Source organism: Oncorhynchus masou, chromosome 23 (assembly GCF_036934945.1).
Source record: "Oncorhynchus masou masou isolate Uvic2021 chromosome 23, UVic_Omas_1.1, whole genome shotgun sequence".
Lineage (NCBI taxonomy): Eukaryota > Metazoa > Chordata > Actinopteri > Salmoniformes > Salmonidae > Oncorhynchus > Oncorhynchus masou.
In genome coordinates this window covers 52,713,636-52,740,242 of record NC_088234.1, presented here as the reverse complement: position 1 = coordinate 52,740,242, position 26,607 = coordinate 52,713,636, and the positions used below count along the sequence as shown (strand labels likewise).

Below are 26,607 nucleotides of genomic sequence, written 5' to 3'. Positions count from 1 at the left end.
GGCCGTGACTGGGAGACCCATGAGGCGGTGCACATTTGGCCCAGCGTCGTCCGGGTTAGGGGAGTGTTTGACCAGCCGGGATTCCTTGTCCCATAGTGCTCTAGCAACTCCTTGACGTGGGCCGGGAAGCTGCAAGCTGACTAGCATCGCTGGCCGGACGGTGTTTCCTCCGATACATTGGTGCAGCTGGCTTCCGGGTTAAGTGAACAGTGTGTCAAGAAGCAGTGGCAGGGTCATGTTTCGGAGGGAGTTGCAGCGATGTACCAAAACTGTATCAATTGGGGAGAAAAGTTTAAAAAATAAGTTTTTAAATAAACTCAAATAAGGGAGGGGGTGGGCTGGGAATGTGATACATCACAACAGATTTCTAAGGGAAGCAACCAATTTTAGGGTAAGTTCTAATGCCAATTTGTGATCGGGTGAGAACATCTCTCACTCGGTGGTAAATTAGTTAATAGACCAATAAGAAAGAGAATATCAAACCTCTCGGCCAATAACAGCTAGTTTTTAGTTTTCCCCTCCCAATAATCACAGTAAGGTCATTAACTGACAGTTCTATCAAAATAATATTTTCTAAGAAGCTATTTTTGTTTTTTGAAATTTCAAATGGTTAAAAATTATCACAGTAAGGTCATTAACTGTTGCCCAGAATTTAAGCTCCCATTCATTATCTATAGTTCCTCTTTGATATCTGGGAGTCAGCTCTATTACAGAAAAGCTCAATCTATAGTACACCATTTATCTCTCGCCCAGTTTCGATTTAAACATGTAGAGTTGAAGTCGGAAGTTTACATACAATAAAGTTGAAACTATAGTTTCTCCAACAATTGTTTACAGACAGAATATTTCACTCTATCACAATTCCAGTGGGTCAGAAGTTTACACACACTAAGTTGACTTTGACTTTAAACAGCTTGGAAAATTCCAGAAAATGATTTTATGGCTTTAGAAGCTTCTGATAGGCTAATTGACATAATTTGAGTCAATTGGAGGTGTAACTGTTGAGGTATTTCAAGGCCTACCTTCAAACTCAGTGCGTCTTTACTTGACATCATGGGAAAATCAAAAGAAAATCAGCCAAGACCTCAGAAGAAAATGTCACAGGTCTGGTTCATCCTTGGGAGCAATTTCCAAACGCCTAAAGGTACCATGTTCATCTGTACAAACAATAGTACCCAAGTATAAACACCATGGGACCACGCAGCCGTCATACCGCTCAGGAAGGAGACGTGTTCTATCTCCTAGAGATGAACGTACTTTGGTGAGAAAAGTGCAAATCAATCCCAGAACAACAGCAAAGAATCTTGTGAAGATGCTGGAAGAAACAGGTACAAAAGTATCTATATCCACAGTAATCGAGTCCTATAACGACAACCTGAAAGGCCGCTCAGCAAGGATGAAGACACTGCTCCAAAACCGCCATAAAAAAGCCAGACTACGGTTTGCAACTGCACATGAGGACAAAGATCGTACTTTTGGAGAAATGTCCTCTGGTCTGATGAATCAAAAATTGAACTGTTTGGCCGTAATGACCAATGTGATGTTTGTAAAAAAGGGGGAGGCTTGCAAGCTGAAGAACACCATCCCAACCGTGAAGCACAGGGTGGCAGCATCATGTTGTGTGGGTGCTTTGCTGCAGGAGGGACTGGTGCACTTCAGAAAATAGATGGCATCATGAGGAGGTAAAATTATGAGGATATATTGAACCAACATCTCAAGACATCAGTCAGGAAGTTAAAGCTTGGTCGCAAATGTGTCTTCCTAATGGACAATGACCCCAAGCATACTTCCAAGTTGTGGCAAAATGAGCAAGGAGGCCTATAAACCTGACTCAGTTACATCAGCTCTGTCAGGAGGAATGGGCCAAAATTCACCCAGCTTATTGTGGGAAGCTTGTGGAAGGCTACCTGAAACGTTTGACCCAAGTTAAACAATTTAAAGGCACTGCTACCAAATACTAATTGAGTATATGTTAGCTTCTGACCCACTGGGAATATGATGAATGAAATAAACGTTTAAATAAATAATTATATTATTCTGACATTTCACATTCTTAAAATAAAGTGGTGATCCTAACTGACCTAAGATAGGGAATTTTTACGAGGATAAAATGTCAGGAATTATGAAAAACTAAGTTTAAATGTATTTATTTGGCTAAGGTAAACTTCCGACTGCAAATGTAAATCTTGGTGGAGCAAACAAACAAAACATATGGGATGCGTGTCAGCAGAGCCACTACACAACACAACACTAACCAAAACATTAATTGCATTATAATGGTGACAAACGGTGCCCACAAACTGTTAGGGTGTACATAAAGCTGTACCAACAGCAGAGTCCCAACACCTTACCACTGCTACACCTGGCTATCAGCGGAGCCTTGTCTGGCAGCAAAACAGTTCATTCTTTCTCTTTCTCTTTACTGACTTTAAAAAAACATAGCTGATATGGGTGACTTGCTTAAACAAATGTGGTTTCTTCTGACAATTGAGATGTACAAACTCTGGCATAAGGGGACGACAAGCGAGTAAGAGGCAATCCGTAATTTCGATTAAGAAATTAATGAGCGAGCTAGGACGGACGAAGACAATATAACTAGTTGTTCAGCACTTTTGAAATTGACAGTGACAGAATTCAGAACATGGGCCGTTCTTGCAGTGTTCTCCCTGTACACCAAGTAAGAACCGTAGGATAAATAAAGGGGGCATATAAGCAGACATTTAAAGCCCTTACAATATTCAATGATTACATTTCTCTAAAACAGGTTACTGGCTACATGTGCACCACCAGTCAGAACAGTAGGTGATATTAAGAAGGAAATTATTTGGCGGAGGCACATGGCCTACAAACAGCTTACACAACATACACTTAGTATTACTTTCACACCCAATTTGTAAGTCGCTCTGGATAAGAGCGTCTGCCAAATGACTTAAATGTAATGTAAATGTATAGCTACAGTATACATACAGTGGTTCTTCCTTTAAAAGTTGTGGTGTACTGCAGCACAGCTTGCGTGGTGGCGCAGAATTATATGGCAAGTAATTTAATTGTCAGCCATTGTTGCCAGAAAGACGAAATTTACCACAATCTGCATAAGCTCAAAACATTTAAAGGAAGAACCACTGTATCTCCCTGGCATATTACATAATTTATGCAGCAGCATACAATACATTTTTGGACTCGCTGTGGTCCTTCGTGGGCAAATTTTGTCATCAAACTTTGTCATCAAAGTCTGGCATTCTCTGGATTTATTGTGCTTTCAAGACACCTGGGAACTCTGGAAAAAAAATAATGTTGAATCATGATGACAGTCAGTGATCTTCAGGTCGTAGCTCTAGAAAAAGGCCCGAGTTCCGGATTTACAATTCCGAGTTGGATAACTGTTCAAAACGTATTTTCCCAGTCGAGGTCCCGTTTTTACAGAGTTCCCAGTTTTCTTGCCTTCTGAGTTAACAGTTGTTTTGAGCATTGACAGCATGGCCAATGTTGAATGTTTATCATTTTAAGCTTGGAAAAGAGACTCTTAATCCCAGACTCGGGACCACACAGCCACTCCACTGAATAGCAGATTGCTTTGCAATGCTTGCAGTTAGCCACTGATTCCTTCCAAACCACTCATTGTTGAATTTACAATTTCCAACTTGTTGTGTAATGTTTATGTCCAATGGCCGATGAGCACCGATACGTTTTATCTATAATTTCAAATCAAATCAAATTGTATTTGTCACATACACATGGTTAGCAGATGTTAATGCGAGTGTAGCGAAATGCTTGTGCTTCTAGTTCCGACAATGCAGTAATAACCAACAAGTAATCTAACTAACAATTCCAAAACTACTGTCTTATACACAAGTGTAAGGGGATAAAGAATATGTACATAAAGATATATGAATGAGTGATGGTACAGAGCAGCATAGGCAAGATACAGTAGATGGTATTGAGTACAGTATATACATATGAGATGAGTATGTAAACAAAGTGGCATAGTTAAAGTGGCTAGTGATCCATGTATTACATAAAGATGCAGTAGATGATATAGAGTACAGTATATACGTATACATATGAGATGAATAATGTGGGGTATGTAAACATTATATTAGGTAGCATTGTTTAAAGTGGGTAGTGATATATTTTACATCATTTCCCATCAATTCCCAATATTAAAGTGGCTGGAGTTGAGTCAGTGTGTTGGCAGCAGCCACTCAATGTTAGTGGTTGCTGTTTAACAGTCTGATGGCCTTGAGATAGAAGCTGTTTTTCAGTCTCTCGGTCCCAGCTTTGATGCACCTGTACTGACCTCGCCTTCTGGATGATAGCGGGGTGAACAGGCAGTGGCTCAGGTGGTTGTTGTCCTGATGATCTTTATGGCCTTCCTGTAACATCGGGTGGTGTAGGTGTCCTGGAGGGCAGGTAGTTTGCCCCCGGTGATGCGTTTTGCTCTTCTCTTCATATGTCAAGAATTAAAAAGGATTTAATTCATGATGATGACTGCTAGCTAAGATTTTGAAAGTCCAATCAAAGCTATGGTAGATAAAACGTGATATGACGTCATTTTATCTGTGGTCAATGACCTTGAGCCTTCTTGGATGGGCACTTCTAATTTAACTCTATGGCAGCACCCAAGAGGCTTACATTTTTGAGCTCTACCCTTAGACTTGGCGGTGATGTAGTGTCCCCATGAGTAACAGAACACTGAGCCAATCACAGTAAAACTAGAGAACATTACCAACACCTACGCTCCGTATTTTCCTCTGGCTGCCCCACCACCACAGAAAGCACTGAGCTAGGCTGAAACACCTGCCTTAATCAATAAAGGTTGTAGGTTTGTTAACTCTTAAAAAACTAATATGTGACACGTATTAATGCCAAAATAACATTCAAAACAGGCAAAACAGCATTCACCTGCCCTGAATGACGGGTCACCACTGCTCTCACCTTTTCTCTCCTCATTCGTTCATTCATTCATCGTAGTCAGTGAAGTAGCTAAATGGCAAATTTTGCATAACAAAAAAAATATTGATTTCAAGTTTTGAGCCTCTTTAGGAAGAACAATCAAAGAGAGGAGAGTGATATTCCACAGATGTTTCTGCCATTTATTATTTTGAGGATCTTTTCGGCTGCAATAACCCTCATAAACTACTACAATAAACTACCAAAGGGGAAAAAAGCATTGAGGCACTTAACATGTGTGTATGGACCATATGTGTGGGCGTGAGCTATAGACAATATGCTTGTGTGTCTGTATGTGCATGGAGGGGTGTGAAATGTGTTAGACTAAATGTATGTGAATTACTGTGCACGCAGAATGATTGAGCGTTTATGTGTGTTTTTAATATGATACTGTAAGTGCGTGTAGGTGTAGCGTATGTGTTTTTTCCACAGGCTGTCAGAGTCATGCCGCTAAGTCTTTGGTAACTTAAAGAGCCTGTGTTTTTTTAAGCTTTTGTTTAATTTTGACTTCCTGTTTTATTCTTGGCCTAATCCAAGCGCAACACAGCTGTGCAGCCAGGCAGAGAGAGCTGGGGGAGGGTTGCCAGATCCTGCTGTGCTGAGCCATACTTTGCAACTGCTCCCAGCAGATGGGAGGGGAAAAAAGGGTTGCCGGATTGGGTTTATCTCAGATTTTATAGGCCAAATTGACCCCCATTTGATCATAGTGTTTAAATCTATATATTTGATGTAAGCTCTACCCCTCCCATTCTTTTAGAGATACAGTGCTGTGAATGTAAGATGGTGAAGCCAGAGAGATATAATGTTAAAGAAATACCATGAAAAACCCAGTATATTAGGGGAAGTCTTTCTCTTGGGGGATCGCTGTTCACTATACCATCAAGCTGCGTATGTATTCTATTTATCTATATGTCACTGCGATGAAGGCATAATTAAAACCATGTGGGTTGCCAGCTTGAGCTGGATTCTTTCAGAGGCCAGTGTATTTAGCTTCAGTCTTTATTTGTTCAGAGAGTGCTGAGGCATCTCTCTTCTGGTCTCCCAACCCAACCCAGCACATTCATTATTAATCTCACATACCAGGGACTTTCTTTCTCTCTCCATCGCTCTAGCCAATTACAGTAATGCCCCACCGACTGCTGCCAGACTCATTCGCTGACGAGCTGCGTCTTTGATGTCCATCAACATGAGGCGACCGGGGGAGCGATTCTTAATAGAGCCGAGGGGGAGATTATGTGACTGACTGTCCCTGGGGTGGGAACACTTTTTTTGTACTTTATTTAAATTCTATTTTATTATCGGAGGACCCGGGACCTTGCTTTAGCCAGGGTCCTGCCTCTCTGTGCCTCCTATCACAGTGACATGGTACTTAATCCTGTTACTCTTTCATTTGGGGAGCCACTGAAGGGTGGGGAGCGCAGCAAGCTGCTTTACCCAGGCAGCTCTCGCTCTCTCTCTCTCCAGGGCTGCATCTCAATTATCAGGAAGTAATGCGGAGTTGGCTATCCTTCAGCTGCTGGGATGGAGAAGACCTGGACAAACAGACAGACAGCCCACTGGCTTGATACTGATAGCTGGGTATGAAATCAACTGGTTAAAGTTGAGAAACTTGGTATGCCGCCCACAATGTAAATCGATTTGCGCCCCTGCATGAAATGAAAGTCAACTGTGTCTGGGTTTTTGATCTAGTTGTGGTAATGGATAGATGCTGTTTAGACTAGGGCCAGGATTCATTCTGATCCGCGTTACATCCGCCTCACAGCGCAATTGACATTTAAAGGGATTTTCTGATTAATCCAACATATGCAGCATTTACCATGAATGTGGTCTCCAGGAATGCAGGCACATTGCCTTTAAAGGGCCAATGCAGCTGTTTTTTTTATCTCAATATCAATATTTCTGGGTAACAATTAAGCACCTTACTATGATTGTTTTAATTAAAATGGTCAAAAAGAAACAAAAATAGCTTCTTAGCAAAGAGCAATTTCTTAAGGACGATTTTTGCTAGGACTGTCTGGGAGTGGTCTGAGTGGGGAGGGGAAAATGGAAAACTAGATTTTATTGGCAGAACGGTTTGGAACCTTTTCTGGTCTATTAACTAATATCACCAGGCAGGCAAAAACTCCATCCCACCAAAACCAATATTTTACAACCTCATAGTGTGGAGATACACTAAACAAAAATATAAACACAACATATAAAGTGTTGGTTCAATGTTTCATGAGCTCAAATAAAAGATCACAGAAATGTTCAATACACTCAAAAAGCTTATTTCTTTTAAATGTATTTACATCCATTTCAGTGAGCATTTATCCTTTGCCAAGTTAATCTATCCACCTGACAGGTGTGGCATATCAATAAGCATGATCATTAAATAGGTGCACCTTGAGCTGGGCATAATAAAAAGGCCACTCAAAAATTTGCAGTTTTTACACAACACTATGCCACAAATGTCTCAAGTTGATGGAGCGTGCAATTGGCATGCTGACTGCAAGAATGTCCACCAGAGCTGTTGCCTGAAATTGAATGTTAATTTCACTACCATAAGCCGCCTCCAACGTTGTTTTAGAGAATTTGGCAGTACGTCCAACCGGCCTCACAACCGCAGACCACGTGTTTGGCGTCGTGTGGGCCAGCAGTTTGCTGATGTTAACGTTGTGAACAGTGTGCCCCATGGTGGAGGTGTGGTTATGGTATTGGCAGGCATAAACTATGGACAACGAACACAATTGCATTTTATCAATGGTAATTTGACTGTATAGATACCCTGACATCCTGAGGCCCATTATCGTGCCATTCATCCGCCACCATCACCTCATGTTTCAGCATGCTAATGCACGGCCCCATGTTGCAAGGATCTGTACACAATTCCTAGAAGCTTAAAATGTCCCAGTTCTGCCATGGCCTGTATACTCACCAGACACCCTTTGAGCATATTTGGGATGCTCTGGAATGAAGTGTACAACAGCGTGTTCCAGTTCCCAACAATATCCTGTAACTTCGCAGTCTTGAAGAGGAGTGGGACAACATTCTACAGGCAACAGTCTGATCAACTATGAGATGGAGATGTGTTGTGGTGCATGAGGCAAATGGTAGTCATACACCAGATACTAATTAGTGTCCTGATTCACGCCCCTACCTTTTTTATTTAAGGTATCTGTGACCAACAGATGCATACATTATCTGTACTCCCAGTATGAAATCCTTAGATCAGGGCCTAATGATATTATTTTATGTCCTTACATGAACTGTAACTCTGTAGCTCTGTAACACACACACACACACACACACACACACACACACACACACACACACACACACACACACACACACACACACACACACACACACACACACACACACACACACACACACACACACACACACACACACACACACACACACACACACACACACACACACACACAGTGCAGATGGTGTGAAATCACCTAAATCATAAAACATCATGAACTTCCATGATGCAATTCACTCCAAAGACACCAGGAAGTCCATTATGACAAATGATCCACAGGGTAACCCTGAGATCTTAAAAGACATTGAAAAGCTTGTGTCTAAGAAAGGATGACATTGCATACATTTATTAGGGATGGGTGCTAAATTCCAATACATGCATACCTCCACGGTTCTTTAAATGTATATAAAGTGTTGACATTGCAAACACTTGTCTCCCTGCTGTTTTGTGTATTATATTTTTTATTATTTTAGGATAAAAAAAACGGACAATTACATGGGATGCCTTGTTCTGCATAATTTAAACAGTACGGAAAGGAATGGCAACGCTTTAGACATCACAGACTCATAACCCAGCCCTGCCCCCAACCCACTGCCTGCATGCAGCTTCCACTGCACAAGGGCCAAAGGTCATCGTCGTGTGAGACAGCTTGCAAAGAGCACGAGAAGCATTCACAGTAAAGGAGGATGAGGGAAGAGGTGTGGTGAAGGGGGTAGAAGAGAAGAGGGAGGGAGAGAAGACGGGAAAATAAACAAAGTGACTGCAGCACTGGCCTTGGTTTCGACAGGAGAAGGAGCAGCATAGTCCTCCTGATTGTTACTCTTTTCCATTGTCTATGACACAAAAAAGTTTGTTTACATATGTATGTATGTATGTGTATATATAAACATTACAGCTACAGCACCTTCCCCCAACAACGTCAATACCTCGCGCATGGTACATGGCCGTGCCAAAAAAAAGAGTCCTAAAAACAATATATTGGTCAGAATATTATTTTTTTCTTTTAAAATTGGCATTTGACATGATGCTCTGCTGCCGTTTTGGGGGAAGCAGGGGAACAAAGGTTCTTCTTTTGAGTTCATATTCAAGTTTGCTCCTTTTTTTTCTCTGGTGTACATATCTTTTTCTTCGTGTTCCTATAAAAAAAAAGTAAGAGTTCACACTTTCGTGATCTGCGTGTGCTGCTCCTCATCAAAAGGTTCGTTTTCCGGATCAGAGTCAGTGGTGTCAGAATATCGATAATGGTCTGGCTCGTTGTCACTAACGTCCGGAGTGACAGATGTCGAAGTGCTCGCCTCGGAATTCGAAGAATCTTCCACGGTTTTCGTGAAATACAACTTCACCTAAAGGAGCGAGACAGTGAGAGAAAGGGGAAGCCATAATATCAGAACAAGGAACCTTGTCAAACAATAGAACTCAGCACTGCTGTCATTGAAAACCAATGTTTCAATTTCATCAGGATTCTAATAGCGCAAAGACCAATTGAGAGATTTACACAACAGATTTGCAGTACCTTCCTCATATTATTAATTGGCCCAGCGTTTCCTGGGCTAGGTTTTGGCCGGGGTAGGTCATCATTGTAAATAATAATTTGTTGTTAACTGACTTGCCTAGTTAAATAAAAGATTCCATTACAACCATTAGTTTAAATGGCTCACCTTGAAATTAGGTGAGAAGTAGCGGTTAGCTTTGTCTTTGTTGGCCTTGTCCAGGTCATTCTTGGTGAGCGCGAGGATGAGGTAGTCCCTGTCGCTGTCCCTGCTGCTGTCCCTGCGTTCGGCACTCTGCGGGGCCTGGGGAGGGGTGCCAATCGTGGACTGGTTCTGAACCCCGTCCACATCGTTCACCACCACCGACCCGTTCTCCACCTTCTCCATGCTCTCCTCCGGTGGCCCGGGGATGAAGAAGGTGTTAACCCAGAAGTGGAACATCTTATCCTGGATAGTGGAGAGGGAGATGTACTGACTAACTGTAATGGAGTATGTCTGACGATCATTGTGGTTATAGTTACCACGCTAATGCCGGCGTAGAAAAGCTACACATTACAGTACATAAGTGTGAAAATCCTTATCAGCTATTTATAGTAACATGATTCAATACATTTCCAGGTAAGCTATCCAATTATAACGTCAGAGTGCCGTTTAACATCATTACGACTATCATGTATGATACTATAAGGGACTCACATAAAACACCTTTTATGATAAAATACCAGGTAAACATTGGAGTGACACTGCAATTATGACAATAACTACAATGGGGCAGCAATTGAAAACCCCATAACAGCTGAAGCCAAGGAAACCCAGGTGGAAATTAGAGACACTCATGTGACAGGCGGAACTAACCAACCTTCTTCATCATTTTGTTTTGCTTGTGAAAGAACTCCACTTTGACGTCTCCACAGACAGGCAGCGGCTGGGGAAACTCAAATAACATGTGCTTTTCTTCCCTCCGCGTGTGAGCCGGGTTGGATGTGTGGATCTTGACTTTAAGTTGATACACCACAAACTGAGGATCTAAAAGGGGTGAGTGTTTCAGAGATATGGAGAGAGGTTGCAATGAAGGGTAATGGCGGTAGAGAGAACCAGACAAGACAGGACACAGGTCTTAGTAGTCTTGGAGTTGCTGCCATGACAGTTACAAAAGCAACCCCTAGTTGGGAGTTCTCTAAAACCGTGTTTTCCAATATAGGAGGAGAGAAGGAAAGAACCAGACCACAAAGGAGGATAGGGGGAAATAACCAGACCACAAATAGCACCCAAAAAGAACCAGAACTAAAGACATGGGACCCCATTCTGATGACTGTTGTGCTTTCTTCTATAACAAAAGCCTTACATTTGTGAGAGTTTGAAACCTCTCATAAGGGGGTGGTTGGTTGGTCTTTGTATGCCTCCACATTACAATGATGTTTTAATGCTACAACTCCTTCTTCTAGCCTTCACTAGAATAAGTTCTACCTTTCTAGTTCTTGTTGGAACTGGAGCCAAATGAACAGTATATGAGGGAAGGACATCAAAACGGATGAAAGGCTCATTTACCCCAATGCCAATTCCCTTTCTTGAAGCCCAGAGGGATCGGCTCGCTCCTGTTTTTAACGGTACTGTCCCCTTAGAGAGAGAGAAGGAGATTAACTCACAGCCTGGCTGGGCTGGCAAGCTAGGCCTTCAGAACACAGCAGGAACACTTCTAACAGTACAGATATATGCTAGGATATCAATTATATACATACACAGCCACATATCTAAAAACAATGCTTTCAAATGGAGATATCAAGTTAAATCTAGTCCACAAGACTTGGGATACATGGTGCAATACATTAATAATTCACAGGAAAAAGAACATGTGGGGAACTTCAGACTGTAGATATTCCAAGAACATCTCAATTGACCACCATAAATCCCAATGGCAGAAACCTGCATCTAGCCAATTTAATTCTTAACAATGTGTGATAATGTATTCACCAATGAGAACCGCCTTATATGCTAGCTAGTCTTATATGCTAGTCCATTAAAAAAGGAAAGTTCTCTCCAAATGAACTTCTCACCCAATACACTAGTGATGTGCGGGTTGACTCATAACCCACAGGACCCGCTTGGGCGTGTGGGTTATGGGTCATTAAATATTGTGTGGATGAAGGGCAGGTGGGTGGCGGGAGGATTAAATAAAGAGAAAATGCATAACAAATACATAAATGTATGTAATGTGCAATTTATATCTATAGTCTACATTGAGGTTTTCATTCATTATTTTGTATCTGGAATTAGTGCGTTGCCTAAGCCTAGGCTTTAGGGCCAAACACTGTAATTGCCAAATGCTTTTGGGAACTTGGGCAGAAAAGATTCATGTCAATCGACTGAGGCAAAAAAGGATCATGTTAAGAGTTGAATTCAATAAGAGAAAAGCTGTGAAATGGAGAGTTGAAAAGAAATGAAACGGAGGGCAAGAACAGTAGCTCTGTGTTGTCTGTTCACACTGCTATGCTTTATCTTGGCCAGGTCGCAGTTGCAAATGAGAACTTGTTCTCAACTAGCCTACCTGGTTAAATAAAGGTTAAATATATATATTTTTTTTTAAGTCTAATGTTTGGGAAAGATTTGCTGAAGTGGTAGGAGAGGATGATAGCAGTGCTGTCCGGCTATGTTGTGTGTGATGATTGTGAACCTCTATATACATTTGACAGTCACAAGACAGGGATATCAATATGGCACATCAAGGTAACTGTACTGTTCAGATGGGTTAAATGGAATAGTAGCCTAACTGAATCTGGAAAGATGTTTAGGGACCAGGAGGTTATACACTGTAGCTCTATAACCTCGCTCATAGCCTGATATAATATTAACAGGAGTGGAGAAATAGGATTTATTTATTTTAGCATCCTGAGAGAATGGACACGACCATCTGTATATGTGCGGTCTTTATCAGCATCATAAAAGCTGATAGTATTTCAACCACAAATTGTTGGGTAATTTTAACAGATTTAAATTTCCTTAAAACCAGTCAAACCAATGTCATTAGGAAATGTTGTACTGAAAATCTTATTATTATTATTTTTTTAGTTATTGCATTTTCTCCCCAGTACCTAAACATCGTTGTAGAGAAGCAGAGATGAAAGAGGAAACAGAAAGCAAACTTTACCGATGCCAACTAGATTGAATCATTCATTCTATCGATTTATGACATTTTGTTGAGAAAGGGTTTATTTAGTCTAAGGGAAACAAGTAATGACAGAAGAGAAGCTGCATATATCTATTTATAGACAAGATGACTAACAAATAGCCTAAAAAAATGGCGGAAATTATAAGACGAAACATGGACCTATCTAAAAAGACCTCTTCAAAAAATTGTTGTGCCATCTGACGGTACAGAGCATTTACAATATTTGCGGGTTAGGGTCGAGTGCAGGCCTCAGATTTGGGGGGGTGAACAAACAGCTGATCTGCACGTCACTACAATACACCTCAGTATTTAGCCAATACTTTAAAATGAGTGCGAACAAGTAACATGATGTTTTCTATCTAGGTCTTTGCAAATAGAGAACGTCAAACTCAGAATAGGGCCCTCTCTCGGGAGTGTTAAGAGGGAAAGAGAAGGGTTAGTTCAGAGCAGTTGAGCACATTCAGATGCTAGGTTAGAGCATCACAGATAATCCAAGGAGGAAAAAGGTGCATTTTTTGTGCAACAGTGAAATATTGAGAAAAAACAAGATAATCCGTGACTCAGGCACATTAAACCAGAAATCCATATTTCATATGACCAAAATGGAAAGATATTAAAATCATTGTTTCACAGAAAAAAATCAGCCAAGCAAATTACATGCAGTAGATGTACATGCATAGTCATTCACATTCTATTGGATGAAAAACATAGATCACTACATCTCTTGATTAAAGATCATAGGTGAAAATGTCTACTTGAGCTAGGAGTTGAAGTCTTTGTCTTTATGAAAATCCCTGGACAACAATAAACGCAGTTATTATATTTGCTATCTGTAAGAGGCCATTGGTGACTTGTTATTTACATGTACTGAATTCCTCCTCTGAACTGCAGAGCAAAACATGTCACAATTTGGATAAAGCAGGTAGAAGCCAGCCTTGCTGAACGCAGCTGAGAATAGTGTCATCCATGCTCTCTTTCTCATCAATATCTAGCCATCTTTCTTAAAGAGTACAAGCAACTGATCAAGAGCTTCGTTGGCTTCAATGTAAAGTACATAATATGACTCTATGCTCTCACTACACAAGTTGACCTGCACCATTCTCTACTACCGTGGGTGGCCGTATACACACCATTTAAAGAGCTACATGCCTACACCCTGAGTCGGAGTTCAAGTTAAACATGAGTGACTCACTGCAGGTGCCTCCACTGAACATTGGTAGCGTCTCAAACACCATTTTGTGGAAGAGGAGAGCCACAGGCTTGTAGTCCAGCTTGTTTTTCAGCAGGTGGCTATAGTAGTACACGTAACGCCGTTGGCTTGGGATCGTCACTCCCTGAAAAGGAAAGACAACAAAAACAGTCAATGATAGGGAATGACCTCAATTTAATAATTACCACATAGAAAAGGATATACAGATTGTGAAAAATATGTCTTTGAAATCCTGTGTGGCTCAGTTGGTAGAGCATGGCGCTTGCAAGTACAAAAAAGTATGAAAATGTTTGCACTCACTACTGTAAATCGCTCTGGATAAGAGTGTCTGCTTAATGACTAAAATGTCAATGTAAAAATTTGATCACGGCAGGTCTATGACAAAACAGACGATCTAGGCCTAGTCTGCGTTTATTAAAAATTCTCACACCGAGTACTAGCGTCTAGTGTCCACTAGGAATGGGCACGGTTAATTGAATATCCGAACGGACGTTATTATTCGTTTACTTGTGTTCATTTTTTTGTGATTTTTTTTTAGGCTAATTTTGACAAAAAAAATGAATTGACATTGGTTTGCTATTTTCCCCACTTTGAATAACAACTACAGGCACACACCTAACAGAGTTCCCACAATAACTGACCAAGATGAATGTAAAACATTCATCAGAAAACCTTTTTGTAACAGAATCAGTTCTATCATGGCAAAAATTGGACTTCTCTTTCACTGTTGCTTTCAGCCAAAAAACAAGCAGAGAAAAAAAACACAGCCTGTCCTCAGTTCTCTGCCATGTGCATTTGCGTCGTACTGATAAATCACTATCCGGATATCCGAACAAATGATAAAATGTCATATTATTTGAATAGTTAAATCATGTAAAATGCCTATCACTAGTCACCACCCCTGGCAAGTCACTGTCACTGACCTTCTTGTCCCTTGTCCGCACTTCCCCGTAGAAGTCGAGTGCCTCCTGGGCGTCCTGGAACTTGCCACGGTGCAGGAGGTAGGCGCAGATCATCACCCCGGTGCGGCCTTTCCCTGCCTTGCAGTGGATGGCCGCCACATGATTGTCATCCTCGCTCAGCCACTGGTCGAGGTCTTCACAGAACGGCTTGATGAGCTCTAGCTGAGGCGGGTTGTGGTCTTCAAAGGGGTATTGTGCAACTGGCGGGTGGAGAGTTAGAGAGAAATATAAAGAGTAAGTTTCCTTTAAGCAACCTGGCTCTAAAAACATTTTGTTTGTGACGGCGTACCTCTGCAGTTAAATTTGGCAGCATCGTAGTGTCGTTCTGCACAACTGAAATAGGAAGGAAATTAGGTCAGCAGTCATGAAGGAGCAATTAATTTGTAAACAAAACATTGATATTAGCATTTAAGTGTTTAGCGGTATACTTACAGATTGTAAATCTTATAATGGTTTTTATGTTTCGAGTCAAGAAACCTGTTGAGGTAAAAGGTAGTTACATTCAAAACATTCCGCAACTACAGAAATTGACAACGTAATGCATCAAATGAGAATTTGAAACACCTCAGTATACTTTATCAACTTGGATTGTTTTGTTACTCACCGTACAACCTCGTCTATATTGTTTCTGTACACTCCTTCGAGTCGCTCTGCAGGAAAGCCCATAGCAATGATGTTTGGATAGATATCTGTGGGCACCATTGGGTCAAGGACACACAGATAGAAGAAAATCCTATATACAGTGCATTTGGAAAGTTTTCAGACACCTTTCCGTTTTCAACATTTTTTTATGTTACAGACTTATTATGAAATGTATTAACTATTTTTTTCCCTCATCAATCTACACACAGTATAGTAATGACAAAGCAAAAACTGGTTTAGACATTTTTGCAAATGTATTACAAATAAAAAACAGATACTTTATTTACATAAGAATTCAGACCCTTTGCTATGAGACTCGAAATTGAGCTCAGGTTCATCTTGCTTCCATTGATAATCCTTGAGCTGTTTCTACAACTTGTTTGGAGTCCACATGTGGTAAATTCAATTGATTGGACATGATTTGAATAGGATCAGATCTGTCTATATAAGGTCCCACAGTTGACGGTGCATCTCAGTGCAAAAACCAAGCCATGAAGTCGAAGGAAATGTCCGTAGAGCTTAGAGACAAGATTGTGTTAAGGCACAGATCTGGGGAAGAGTACCAAACCATTTCTGCAGCACTGCATCTCAGTGCAAGAGGCGTCACTGCAGTCCCTGGTTCGATTCCAGGCTGCATCACATCAGGCCGTGATTGGTAGTCCCATAGGGCAGCGCACAATTGGCCCAGCGATGTCCGGGTTTGGCTGTGGTAGGCCGTCATTGTAAATAAGAATTTGTTCTTAACTGACTTGCCTAGTTAAATAAAAAATAACAAAAATGCTGTGGGGGTGTTTATCAGCGGCAGGGAGACTAGTCAGGATCGAGGGATAGATGAACTGAGCAAAGTACAGAGAGATCCTTGATGAAATCCTGCTCCAGAGCACTCAGGACCTCAGACTGGGGCAAAGGTTCACTTTCCATCAGGACAACAACCCTCAGCACACAGCTAAGACAAGGCAGGAGTGGCTTCATGACAAGTCTCTGAATGTCCCTGAGTGGCCCGGACTTGAACCCGATCGAACATCTCTGGAGAGACCTGAAAATAACTGTGCAGCAACGTTCTCCATCCAACCTGCCAGAGCTTGGGAGGATCTGCAGAGAAGAATGGGAGAAACTCCCAGATGTGCCAAGCTTGTAGCGTCATACCCAAGAAGACTTGAGTCTGTAATTGCTGCCAAAGGTGCTTCAACAAAGTAAATGATCTTAATACTTATGTAAATGTAATATTTCAGTTTACTTATGTTTATATCTTTTTTTATTATAAATTCGATCCCAAAAAAGATAAAAGCCTGTTTTTGCTTTGTCATTATGGGGTATTGTGTGTAGATTGATGAGGAGGGGGAAAAAATGTAATCCATTTGAGAATAAGGCTGTAACAAAATGTGGGAAAAGTCAAAGGGTCTGAATAAGTTTTGGAATGCACTGTGTAGCTCATACAATACCAAAACCTCTAGCTTACATCGTAATCCTATCACAAAAGGTCTGAGGAAAGATCATCATGACGTTTGTATCACCATGTGGGTGTCATTGTGCAGTAATGAACAGAAAGGGAAAGTACAGTGCTGGGCAGAAGGGTTGTGATCAGTAGAATAACAGATGGTGTTGGCTGTGTGAGGGCGAGAGAGAGGCCGAGAGGACCGGAGCACTCCTAATCAAGCGGGGCCCACATGTGGGTGCACTAGGAGAATTTACACAGCTTGACCTGCATGTATTTATAGAGCCCTAGTTATATTGAGATCGTCGCAGATGTTGGGCTTAATTTTTCTGCAGCCCCAGCCGAATCACATGGAATATTTAACAGATCAAATGTAAGAGTAAGGAGGACCCTGCCTTGACGGACAAGAAAAGTATCTTGTTGGGATAAATGACAATTGGTTATGGGGTTCATGGGGAGGAACAGTGGAGCAGTGAAACACGCAGATGAGGTGACTTCAGCGACGAACAGGGCTCCAGGGTGGTTACATTTTGCCACCCTTTGACTTGAATTGTCAAGTTACATTTTTAATTGGTCACATTGGCGCATGCTGCAAAATCTATCTGGTTACTTCATTCGAAACATTCTATTATGGGGTGGCTAAAAGCATGACTTGGTCAAACTAGCATAAAGCAGTGTTTCCCAAAGTCAGTCCTGGCCATGGTCCTGCCCCCCCCCCCCCATGGTGCACGTTTTGTTTTTGCCCAAGCACTTCATAGCAGATTCAAATAATCAAAGATTTATGAGTTGACTATTTGAATCAGCTGTGAAGTGCTTGGGCAAAAACCAAAATGTGCACCCAGGGGTCCCAGGACAGGGTTTTGGAAACCCTGGCCTAAAGTGCATGAAAGTGCTTGCCTGTGCCCATTTTTCCTGCAGGCTCTGAGTAGGCTAGTGGGAGAGGAGTGGCTGAGAGAAATGTGTTGTAATAGCAACCTTTACAAAATATTTGTTTTTCTCCGAAAGCAACTACTGTTGTGACTGTTGGAGAGAGGAGGTTCTCAGCTTTCTGTATTACATTTATTTCTCAACTCTCAATATTGACTGTCTGAGTGCTGTTTTTCAAACAAAAGTATCTGGTAGGCTATGGGCTTTGAGATATGCGGAACGGGGGAGCACGCATCTACCAGTTACAGTGATTACATAGGCCTAGACATCATTGGGAATGCTACAAAGTTATTACATTTGCTGTTAGATTAACCAATTACATGGCTTACTAGCAACATATTATATTCCTCAACCTAGCTAATGCATTTGGAGTTTCCACTTCCTCAGTTGGCAAATTAGCCCTAAAGGAATTAGCCTATTTGTAGCTATTTGTGATAGCCTATTTGTAGCCACACAAAATACGTATGCAAATTTATTGAACTAAAGACATAGCAATTCAGGATCCCTATTTTTTAGAGTAAAATATAGCAACAGGCTAATTGTAACCCCAAAATTCATTACAATCACTGGTTTAGGCTGCACATCAAAATATCTTGAATAATACCATCTCAATGGCACTGTGTATGACTTAAGATGATTGCAAAAACGTTTCTATTGACCAACCATTTTGGTTGGGCTGGTGCCACCAACTGAAAAACAGGGGGGTAGTCTGGAGCACTGCTAAACCCACACACTCATTAAGTGCAAAATGAAGCTGTTACTTTCACCTGCATATTGAAGATTTTCTAGTGCATCTGCGGTTTTTTGAAAGATACTTTAAACTACTAAACTAATTTCTGTCTCTGGAGGACAAATGTCAACCATATTATGTGTGATCATGTCCATATCAACTTCAATGTCATATCTCAAAACATTATTGAATTGATTGCACATCATCTCAACTCCTACCTGTAACTGACATTCTGAAGCCTGTCTGCCTACATAAGCCGTGGGATTTTGCACTTTAACCACTGACGAAAGGTCACCCTTTTGTACGTTTCCTGTGTCACCGTGTCAGAAATAGAATGGCAAACAGCTCTAATTTAATGTCTGTTTTTTCTAGCAGAAGTTATTTTGGAGCAAATCATTTTAAAACTGGTCTCCAAGATTTGACACACCACTGACGACTCTGGTGAGAAAGGTGAAGACTTGACTACCTTGAAATGCCTCTAATTTCTGCATAATGCATGCACACAAACACACAGTACAATGGCAGTATCTGTGGATGTGATGAACACATTTGCCAAGATCCAATGTAACTTGACCAAAATTTGAATGAAACTAGCAAGAATATGATGCCCTATGTCAGATAGGCATAGTATCTACCAAATTCCAGCTATGGCAATATAATTCAAGAGGAACACAATGCATTAATTCAATAAAACACAGCAGAGATTTTATTATAGTATTTGCATAATGCCAAGCTACTTGCTTGTGGCCTTCAGCATATGAGCATGTCTATTACATAGAGTAACATAATCATTTCCATTAATGCCTCAAAGACCTAATTAGGAACCAAATGCAGGCCGTTCTATACCACATAATGGGCTACAACCTCCACCTCTGCCTTTGGTCCTACTGGCAAAATCATTCCACTCAGACTATTTTAAGTGTTTTTAAAAAGCTCCAGAGCTCCTAGAGGAGCTACAGCCCAGGGCACGGGGGGCTCGGAATTCTGCAGCTGGGAGGAAACGCACATACAGGACCCCCGACAGAAGCTCCTCTAAAAACCGGACATTTCAGGAACGCCTTTTCTCTCTGCCGTTTTCAGCTGTCCTGCCACAGCTCTGTGCTCTAGCTAACTCCACGGCTGGGCAACAGAAAAAAAGAGAGTAGAGGGGGAGAGAGTTGAAAAGAGAAAATGAGAGGAGCAGGCAGAGAGCGAATGATATGGGAAGGGTGGATAAGAGTAGAGGAGAGAATTTGGGGATGGGGACTCAGGCAGCATTGCTGATACAACATCACTGGTGCTCTATTATAAGGATTATTCCCAGAACCCTGATACTGTATTATAGGGATATAAACGGTTAACTGTTAATCGGTAAGCTGTCGAAAACACATTTGACCAGTCATGCTTATCGGTCTTTATGCTAATTTGCATAATTTAGTGGAATTAAATTGGCGCGTGTGTATTTCTGTTAGTCGTCATGCACGTTATTTATTATCCAGGCTGTATCACATCCGGACGTGATTGGGAGTCCCATAGAGCGGCGCACAATTGGCCCAGCGTCATCCGGGTTCGGCCGTCGTTGTAAATAAGAATTTGCTCTTAACTGACTTGCCTAGTTAAATAAAAGGATAAATTATTTATCACACATGCACAGCATACAGAGCCTAGTTTGAGGAGGGGAATGGCCCATCACCTGTCAGACAACACGAGAGCAAACCCTTTAAAAATGCTGCTATTGGAATTAAATATGCTTTAATAAATAAACCCAGTCATTGTGCAACAAATAATTCTAAATGCAATGGCGTGTTAAAAACAGTTTTGATGGCCACAATTAAAAATAGCTACTATTTATATATCTCAATCTCAACTCTCAATTCAAGTGCGCCTCCTATTCGCATGTATAGGCTATAGTCAACGGTAGGCAGGCTATCAGCTCGTCACCCACCACATTGCAATGTGATCTTAAGGCAGTATCATTGCTTGAAACCTGAATATTTTACTTAACTTTAAATAATGTGGAATGTCTTACCTTGCTTCAAATTAGCCTAGCCAAAATCCAACCATAGAAACATGGATGCAATTATTTTATAAATACTTCCTCATGCCATTAAGCAGCATTTCTCTCCTGTTCTATTGGTTTTCATAACTTTCTTTCATTGTCCAGAAGCCAAAGGCACAATCATAGTCATATTAGCAACCCATCCTAGTTGTTGCTATTAGATTCTCCCTCTTTCTAAGTTTCCAATGGAGACGTTCATCCACGTCACAAATGGAACCGCTCGCATTAGGTGCGTTGCTTAGAACGGTGTTCACACAAATTGCATTTTGGTAAATGTATTAAAAATTAAATATTATTACCTGCTTCACTACAGCTGTCGAACGTTCAATAATAGCCATTTGACTGTAAAACGGAGGGCTTGCTATTGTTGCAAATTTTCATTAAACTCGTAATGAAATATGTCAGTTCCTTGCATGCATAGAATTTTCTGTTGGTCACGTTATTTTCCTGTTTGGATGTTATTTTTTCTACAGTTTGACTGGTTAACCAAAATGTCCATCCCTACTGCATTACATAACTGCAAAGAGATCATATTGTTTTAAGACACCATGCCAAATCCGATAAAAAAAAGTTTGCGTCCACAAGCGCCTGAATTTAGATCAGCAGAGAGGGGACTCACTGACTGGCTGTTGCTCATCAACAGAGGAATTACTGGGGTTGAATGACACACCCCTCTCGCTCCCTTGCGTCTCTCTCACAAGCAGAAAACCCCACAGAAACGGACAAATCTGATATCAATATCTCAATAACAGCATCTTTACACGATCAGCCTGTTATCCATTCATCTGTGGTTTCTTCTACTGAATGGGTGCAGGGAATAAACTGAGTTGAATTGACATAAATGCCTTTCTCCAGTGAGTGGTGTCCATTCAAAACAGAATAGTGGCATTTGACACTTTCAATGAGGGGTAAGCTTAATGCTCAGACAGTGACCAGTTTTCCTATTAGTCACATGTAAGTATCAATTTTAAAACAAGATAGAAAAGTAAAGCAAAACCCCCTTAACCTGTGCCGCAACTTACATCAATATGGCCTCTAGATTATAATACTGTATAGCCTGGACAACCAGTGGATTCAAACAGACTGTGGGACAAGTCCTTTTGATATGCTCAGGCCCACAAGTAACTGAACAAATGCCTCACTAAACCGTCAAAGGTATTGCCATTAGGGTGAACACCATCCTACCACACCATAGATAAAAAGGACTATACAGGCCATTAGAGTCCCTAGATTTTTTGCAAAGTCCACAAAAAACTGCTCCAAATAAACATTGTGCACATAATCCATGTCAGAAAACTATACAATTAACACAATACCTGTGTCCACTCTTCCCACTATCTCTCCTCCAAACCCATACAGTGCACTCCCTTAAACTTGTCTTCAATATCAGGGCCAGGTATGAGATGTGCTGCAGCAAGGGACTACCATTCTCACCACCAGCATATTATGGGTTAACAAAATCAGTATAGGCCTAGATCACATATGTCACTTGACAGAAAACATGAGGATGTTCTGAAGTTAACCTCAATAAATTAACAATATCCAATCATGCAGATTCCATTTGGACTTTATTAGCATTAGATCTTCTCAATTTAAGAATTTTCAGGAAGTGTTGCATCAGTGTGAATGTTATTTGTAAAAAGTATAGTGATTCATTGAAAAGCTAGACATTGAAAATTGGCATATTGAATTAATAATTTGCATAAAGATAACATGAACTGAATTGAGACTCTTTCGGCAGTAGCCTGTTTTCAAATGTTTTCTATCCACGGTTGCCAGATATGTTCCCTATACCCTAAGGGAACCTAATTTAGATCACGTTTGACAGCTAGCTAGCAGCACATGCTGCATGATTGCCAAATTCATGAGAACATATTTAGTTTCTCAATCTGGTTAACAGTGCTTTTCGAAAGGTGCATTGCACCGTCTTAAACATTCAAATCGATTGCTTCCCAACATGTCCAATGATTAAATCTGTGATACATTGGCCTTTGGGCCAACATCCCAGAACTGTCAGGCTGCGTTTACACAAGCAGCCAAATTCAGATATATTGCCCATAATTGGGTAAAAGATCAGAATTGGGCAGCTTATGTAAATGCAGTCTCTGTGTTCGCAAACCAAGTTTGCGGTTGATTAGCTGGCCAATAGGTTAGATAGTTTGCTAGGTAGCTAGAATTATGCCTCATGTCATCTATATTTCATCTAAGAGAAGAAAACATTGTTACAGCAGCCAACCAGCTTCCCTGCACTGTCAAATAAGTCAAGTTTTACTGTAGCAAGCAAACCAAATGTTAGTTTACATTACGGAAAGTTGGCTAGCATCAGTGGTGGAAAAGGTACCCAATTGTCATACTTGAGTAATTTTCTATTAAAGATATCATTACTTTTACTCAAGTAAAGTCACCCAGTGAAATACTACTTGAGTAAAAGTCTAAAAGTATTTGATTTTAAATATACTTAAGTATCAAAAGCAAATATAATTACTAAAATATACTTAAATATTGAAAGTAAAGTATAAATTATTTAAAATTCCCTATATTAAACAAACTAGATGGCACAATTCTTGTTTTTTAATTTAGGGATTTACAAGGGGCACACTCCAACACCTAGACATAATTTGCAAAATAAGCCGTGCTTAGTGAGTCTGCCAGATCAGAGGCAATAGGGATGACCAGGGATGTTCTCTTGATAAGTGAATGAAATGTACTATTTTCCTGTCCTGCTAGCCATTCAAAATGTAAGAAGTACTTTTGGGTGTCAGGGAAAATGTATGGAGTAAAAATGTTTTTGTTTTTTTTAGGAATGTACTGAGGTAAAAGTTGTCAAAAATATAAATAGTAAAGTACAGATATCCCAAAAACTACTTAAGTAGTACTTTCAAGTATTTTTACAGTGCTTTACACCACTGGCTAACATTAGCTATCTAGTAGCAAAGTAGTCATGTCTATATTGACAATTTGTAGCCAACAAAGTTGAGTAATAATGACTGGCTGCTAACCTGAACCTAGCTAGCAAGCTAAATTGGTAAAATAATGTGTTGGCTAATGTTACTCGTAACACAACTTACAGTGCCTTCAGAAAGTATTTATACTCCTTAACTTATTCCACATTTTGCTGTATTACAGCCCAAATTCAAAATGTATCAAATGTATTTTTTTCATTACACAATTTCCTATAATGATAAAGTGAAAACATGTTTGCAAACGAATTGAAAATAAAATACAGAAATATAATTTACATAACTATTCACACCCACTCAATACATGTTAGTATCACCTTTAACAGCGATTATAGTTGTGTCTTTCTGAGTAAGTTTAAGAGCTTTGCACACCTGGATTGTACAATATTTGCACATTCGTTTAAAAATTCTTCAAGCTCTGTCAAGTTGGTTGTTGATCATTGCTAGACAGCCATTTTCAAGTCTTGCTAAAGATTTAAGCCGATTTACATCAAAACTAACTAGGCCACTCAGGAACATTCAACGTTGTCTTGGTAAGCAACTCCAATGTACAGTTGGCCTTGCGTTTTAGGTTATTGTTCTGCTGAAAGGTGAATTTGTCTCCCGGTGTCTGTTGGGAAGCAGACAACCAGGTTTTCCTAAGATTTTGCCTGTGCTAATGTGTCGTTCACCCCAAACGTAACACTTTGTATTCAGGACATAGTTCATTTCTTGGCCACATTTTTGGAATATTTAACATCTGCTTTTTTATTTTATTTGTACCCATCTACCAATAGATGTCCTTCTTCCCAAGGCATTGTAAAACCTCCCTGGCCTCTGTGGTGGAATCTTTTTGAAATTCACTGGGTGACTTACAGATAATTGTATGTGTGGGGTACAGAAGAGGTTGTCAAAAAAAATAAAATAATTGTGCACACAGAGGGAGTCCTTACAACTTATATGACTTAAGCAAACGTTTACTCCTGAACTTATTTAGGCTTGCCATAACAAAGGGGTTGAATACTTGACTCAAAGACACTTCAGCGTTTCATGTTTTATTAATTTGTAAACATAATTCCACTTTGACATGGTATTTTTCGTGTAGGCCAGTGACAATCACAATGCAATACATTTTAAATTCAAGCTGTAACAAAATGTTGAAAAAGTCGAGGGCTGTGAATACTTTGAAGGCACTGTACCTGATAATGACAACTAGCTAGGTAGTTACTGGATGTCATACATACTTGCTTCAGACATTTCTGCGTGCTCATTTGACAGATCCACCATATTTCAAACATGCTTTCCGGCTTATCAAAAGCAGCCAGTTACCTTAACTAGCTAACGTTAGCTAGCAAGCAATCATCGCTATTGAATTGATACAATATGCATACTCACGTGACTAGTTTACTGTATAATAAACTAACGTTTGTTATTTAACAAAAGGATACACGTTAAATCCAAGTCGAACCCATCCTCTTGGTATCTCCTTTTGTTCCGGCTGACCATTAATTTTATCTTCGCAGCCATTGTAGCTAACTTAGTGACAGGAGTCTATTTATGAAAAAGTATCGTTGCTTTCGCTTGATTTGCCTCTCGCTCGCCCTTTGCGCTTTTGATTTTGCAGCTCCTTTCTCGCAATGACAAGCTAGCAAAGCTAGCAGTGGTAGTCGTTGTGAGTAGGATTAACTAGCTAACTAGAATGTCTTCTCTGGATCATAAAGACGGGCCTTGCTCTGCTCCTCCACGCAGGCCCAACTTTCCCAACCCTGGAATTTGTTTTCAAATCCCCCCTGAAAAATACATACAATTCTCCTCCCGCCTAACCGTATGGTATAAGAGACGGTCCGAACCTCTTGATCTACAGTAGCCGCCGTGATTGACCGGACAGCGAGGAGAGAAAACTCTCCGGCGCTCGAATTTGAAGAATAATGTTACTCTCGGAAAGGACAGCAACAGTATCCACTCGTAGCTAACGTTAGCAAGCTACAGTATAGTAACTAACTAGCTAGCTAACGTTACCCCCTTTTTTTAATCAAAAAACCTTCTAACGAATCAACATCGTCGTGAATTATTTGCTAAACAACACCGAAAAAAGTGACAGGCTCCACCGTGCATTTATATTGTCTATACAGGGATCAAATATGAGCACAGATTCGTCTGACAGATAGCTATGTCCTGGGGATCATCTTTTCGCGTTTCTCCCCAGCTGAATTCTCAAGCTTCCATCATGGCTTCCAACGGAGGAAGAAAATGTAGAGCAGGCTAGGTTTTTAAAATAATATCCTACCGCCGCAAATATATAGTTCTAGAGCGAAATCAAAAACACTTTCTTCCTAGAAAATAAATAATTGTTGATTCTCAGAATATCTATTTATTTGCATAAGTTTTATATCGTAGTCAGTGTATTGTCAATTTACGTTTTTTGTAGTCGGCTAGTTCTTTTGTTGGCAGCGGAAGGACACAATCAGAGCGCATGCAAGTCTCTGTCAATGTGATCACGTGTTTTTTGTAATTAGGGAAGTTTCCAACATAATGTCACTTTTTTCGGTTTAAATTGGGTTATGCTATTTAAGTGTGACTGACAAGCATATCTGTTCATGTCATCATATAAAACAATTGAGAGAAGTCAGATACACCATTTTAGTATATTATTTCTAATGTCCTAGTTTACCTTATTGAATGTATCCACGGGTCCATTAATTGACTCTGAGACAACCAATTACCTGTGTGTGTGTGTGTGTGTGTGTGTGTGTGTGTGTGTGTGTGTGTGTGTGTGTGTGTGTGTGTGTGTGTGTGTGTGTGTGTGTGTGAGTGAGTGAGAGACAAGGGTGGGGTGTAGAAGTGGGAAACATCCACTTCGACTCA

General features: G+C 40.5%; 1 protein-coding gene across 2 annotated transcripts; it reads right to left on the bottom strand.

The window, feature by feature from the left end:
* Positions 1-8,533: 8,533 nt before the first annotated feature.
* On the bottom strand, positions 8,534-26,190 carry LOC135511031 (phosphatidylinositol 3,4,5-trisphosphate 3-phosphatase and dual-specificity protein phosphatase PTEN-like). 2 transcript variants are annotated; one of them, XM_064932489.1, is made up of 10 exons: positions 25,191-26,189; positions 15,636-15,720; positions 15,464-15,508; positions 15,321-15,364; positions 14,993-15,231; positions 14,052-14,193; positions 11,242-11,310; positions 10,553-10,719; positions 9,862-10,140; positions 8,534-9,546 (listed from the first exon to the last, which is right to left on the bottom strand). In XM_064932489.1, exons 1-10 carry the CDS (start codon positions 25,267-25,269, stop codon positions 9,361-9,363), a joined length of 1,335 nt encoding a protein of 444 aa, XP_064788561.1. In that variant the 5' UTR covers positions 25,270-26,189; the 3' UTR covers positions 8,534-9,360. The 2 variants fall into 2 exon arrangements, with proteins under 2 accessions (XP_064788561.1, XP_064788562.1); XM_064932490.1 differs by lacking the exon at positions 11,242-11,310 and having other exon boundaries at positions 25,191-26,190.
* Between the last annotated feature and the right edge of the window lie 417 nt (positions 26,191-26,607).

Coding starts and splice junctions, on each gene's coding strand:
- LOC135511031 (XM_064932489.1), bottom strand. CDS start 25,269: ATGGCTGCGAAGATAAAATTAATGGTCAGCCGGAACAAAAGGAGATAC. Junction 15,509..15,635: donor AATATAGACGAGGTTGTACG/GTGAGTAACAAA, acceptor TTACCTCAACAG/GTTTCTTGACTCGAAACATA. Junction 10,720..11,241: donor GAAAGGGAATTGGCATTGGG/GTAAATGAGCCT, acceptor CACCCCTTTTAG/ATCCTCAGTTTGTGGTGTAT.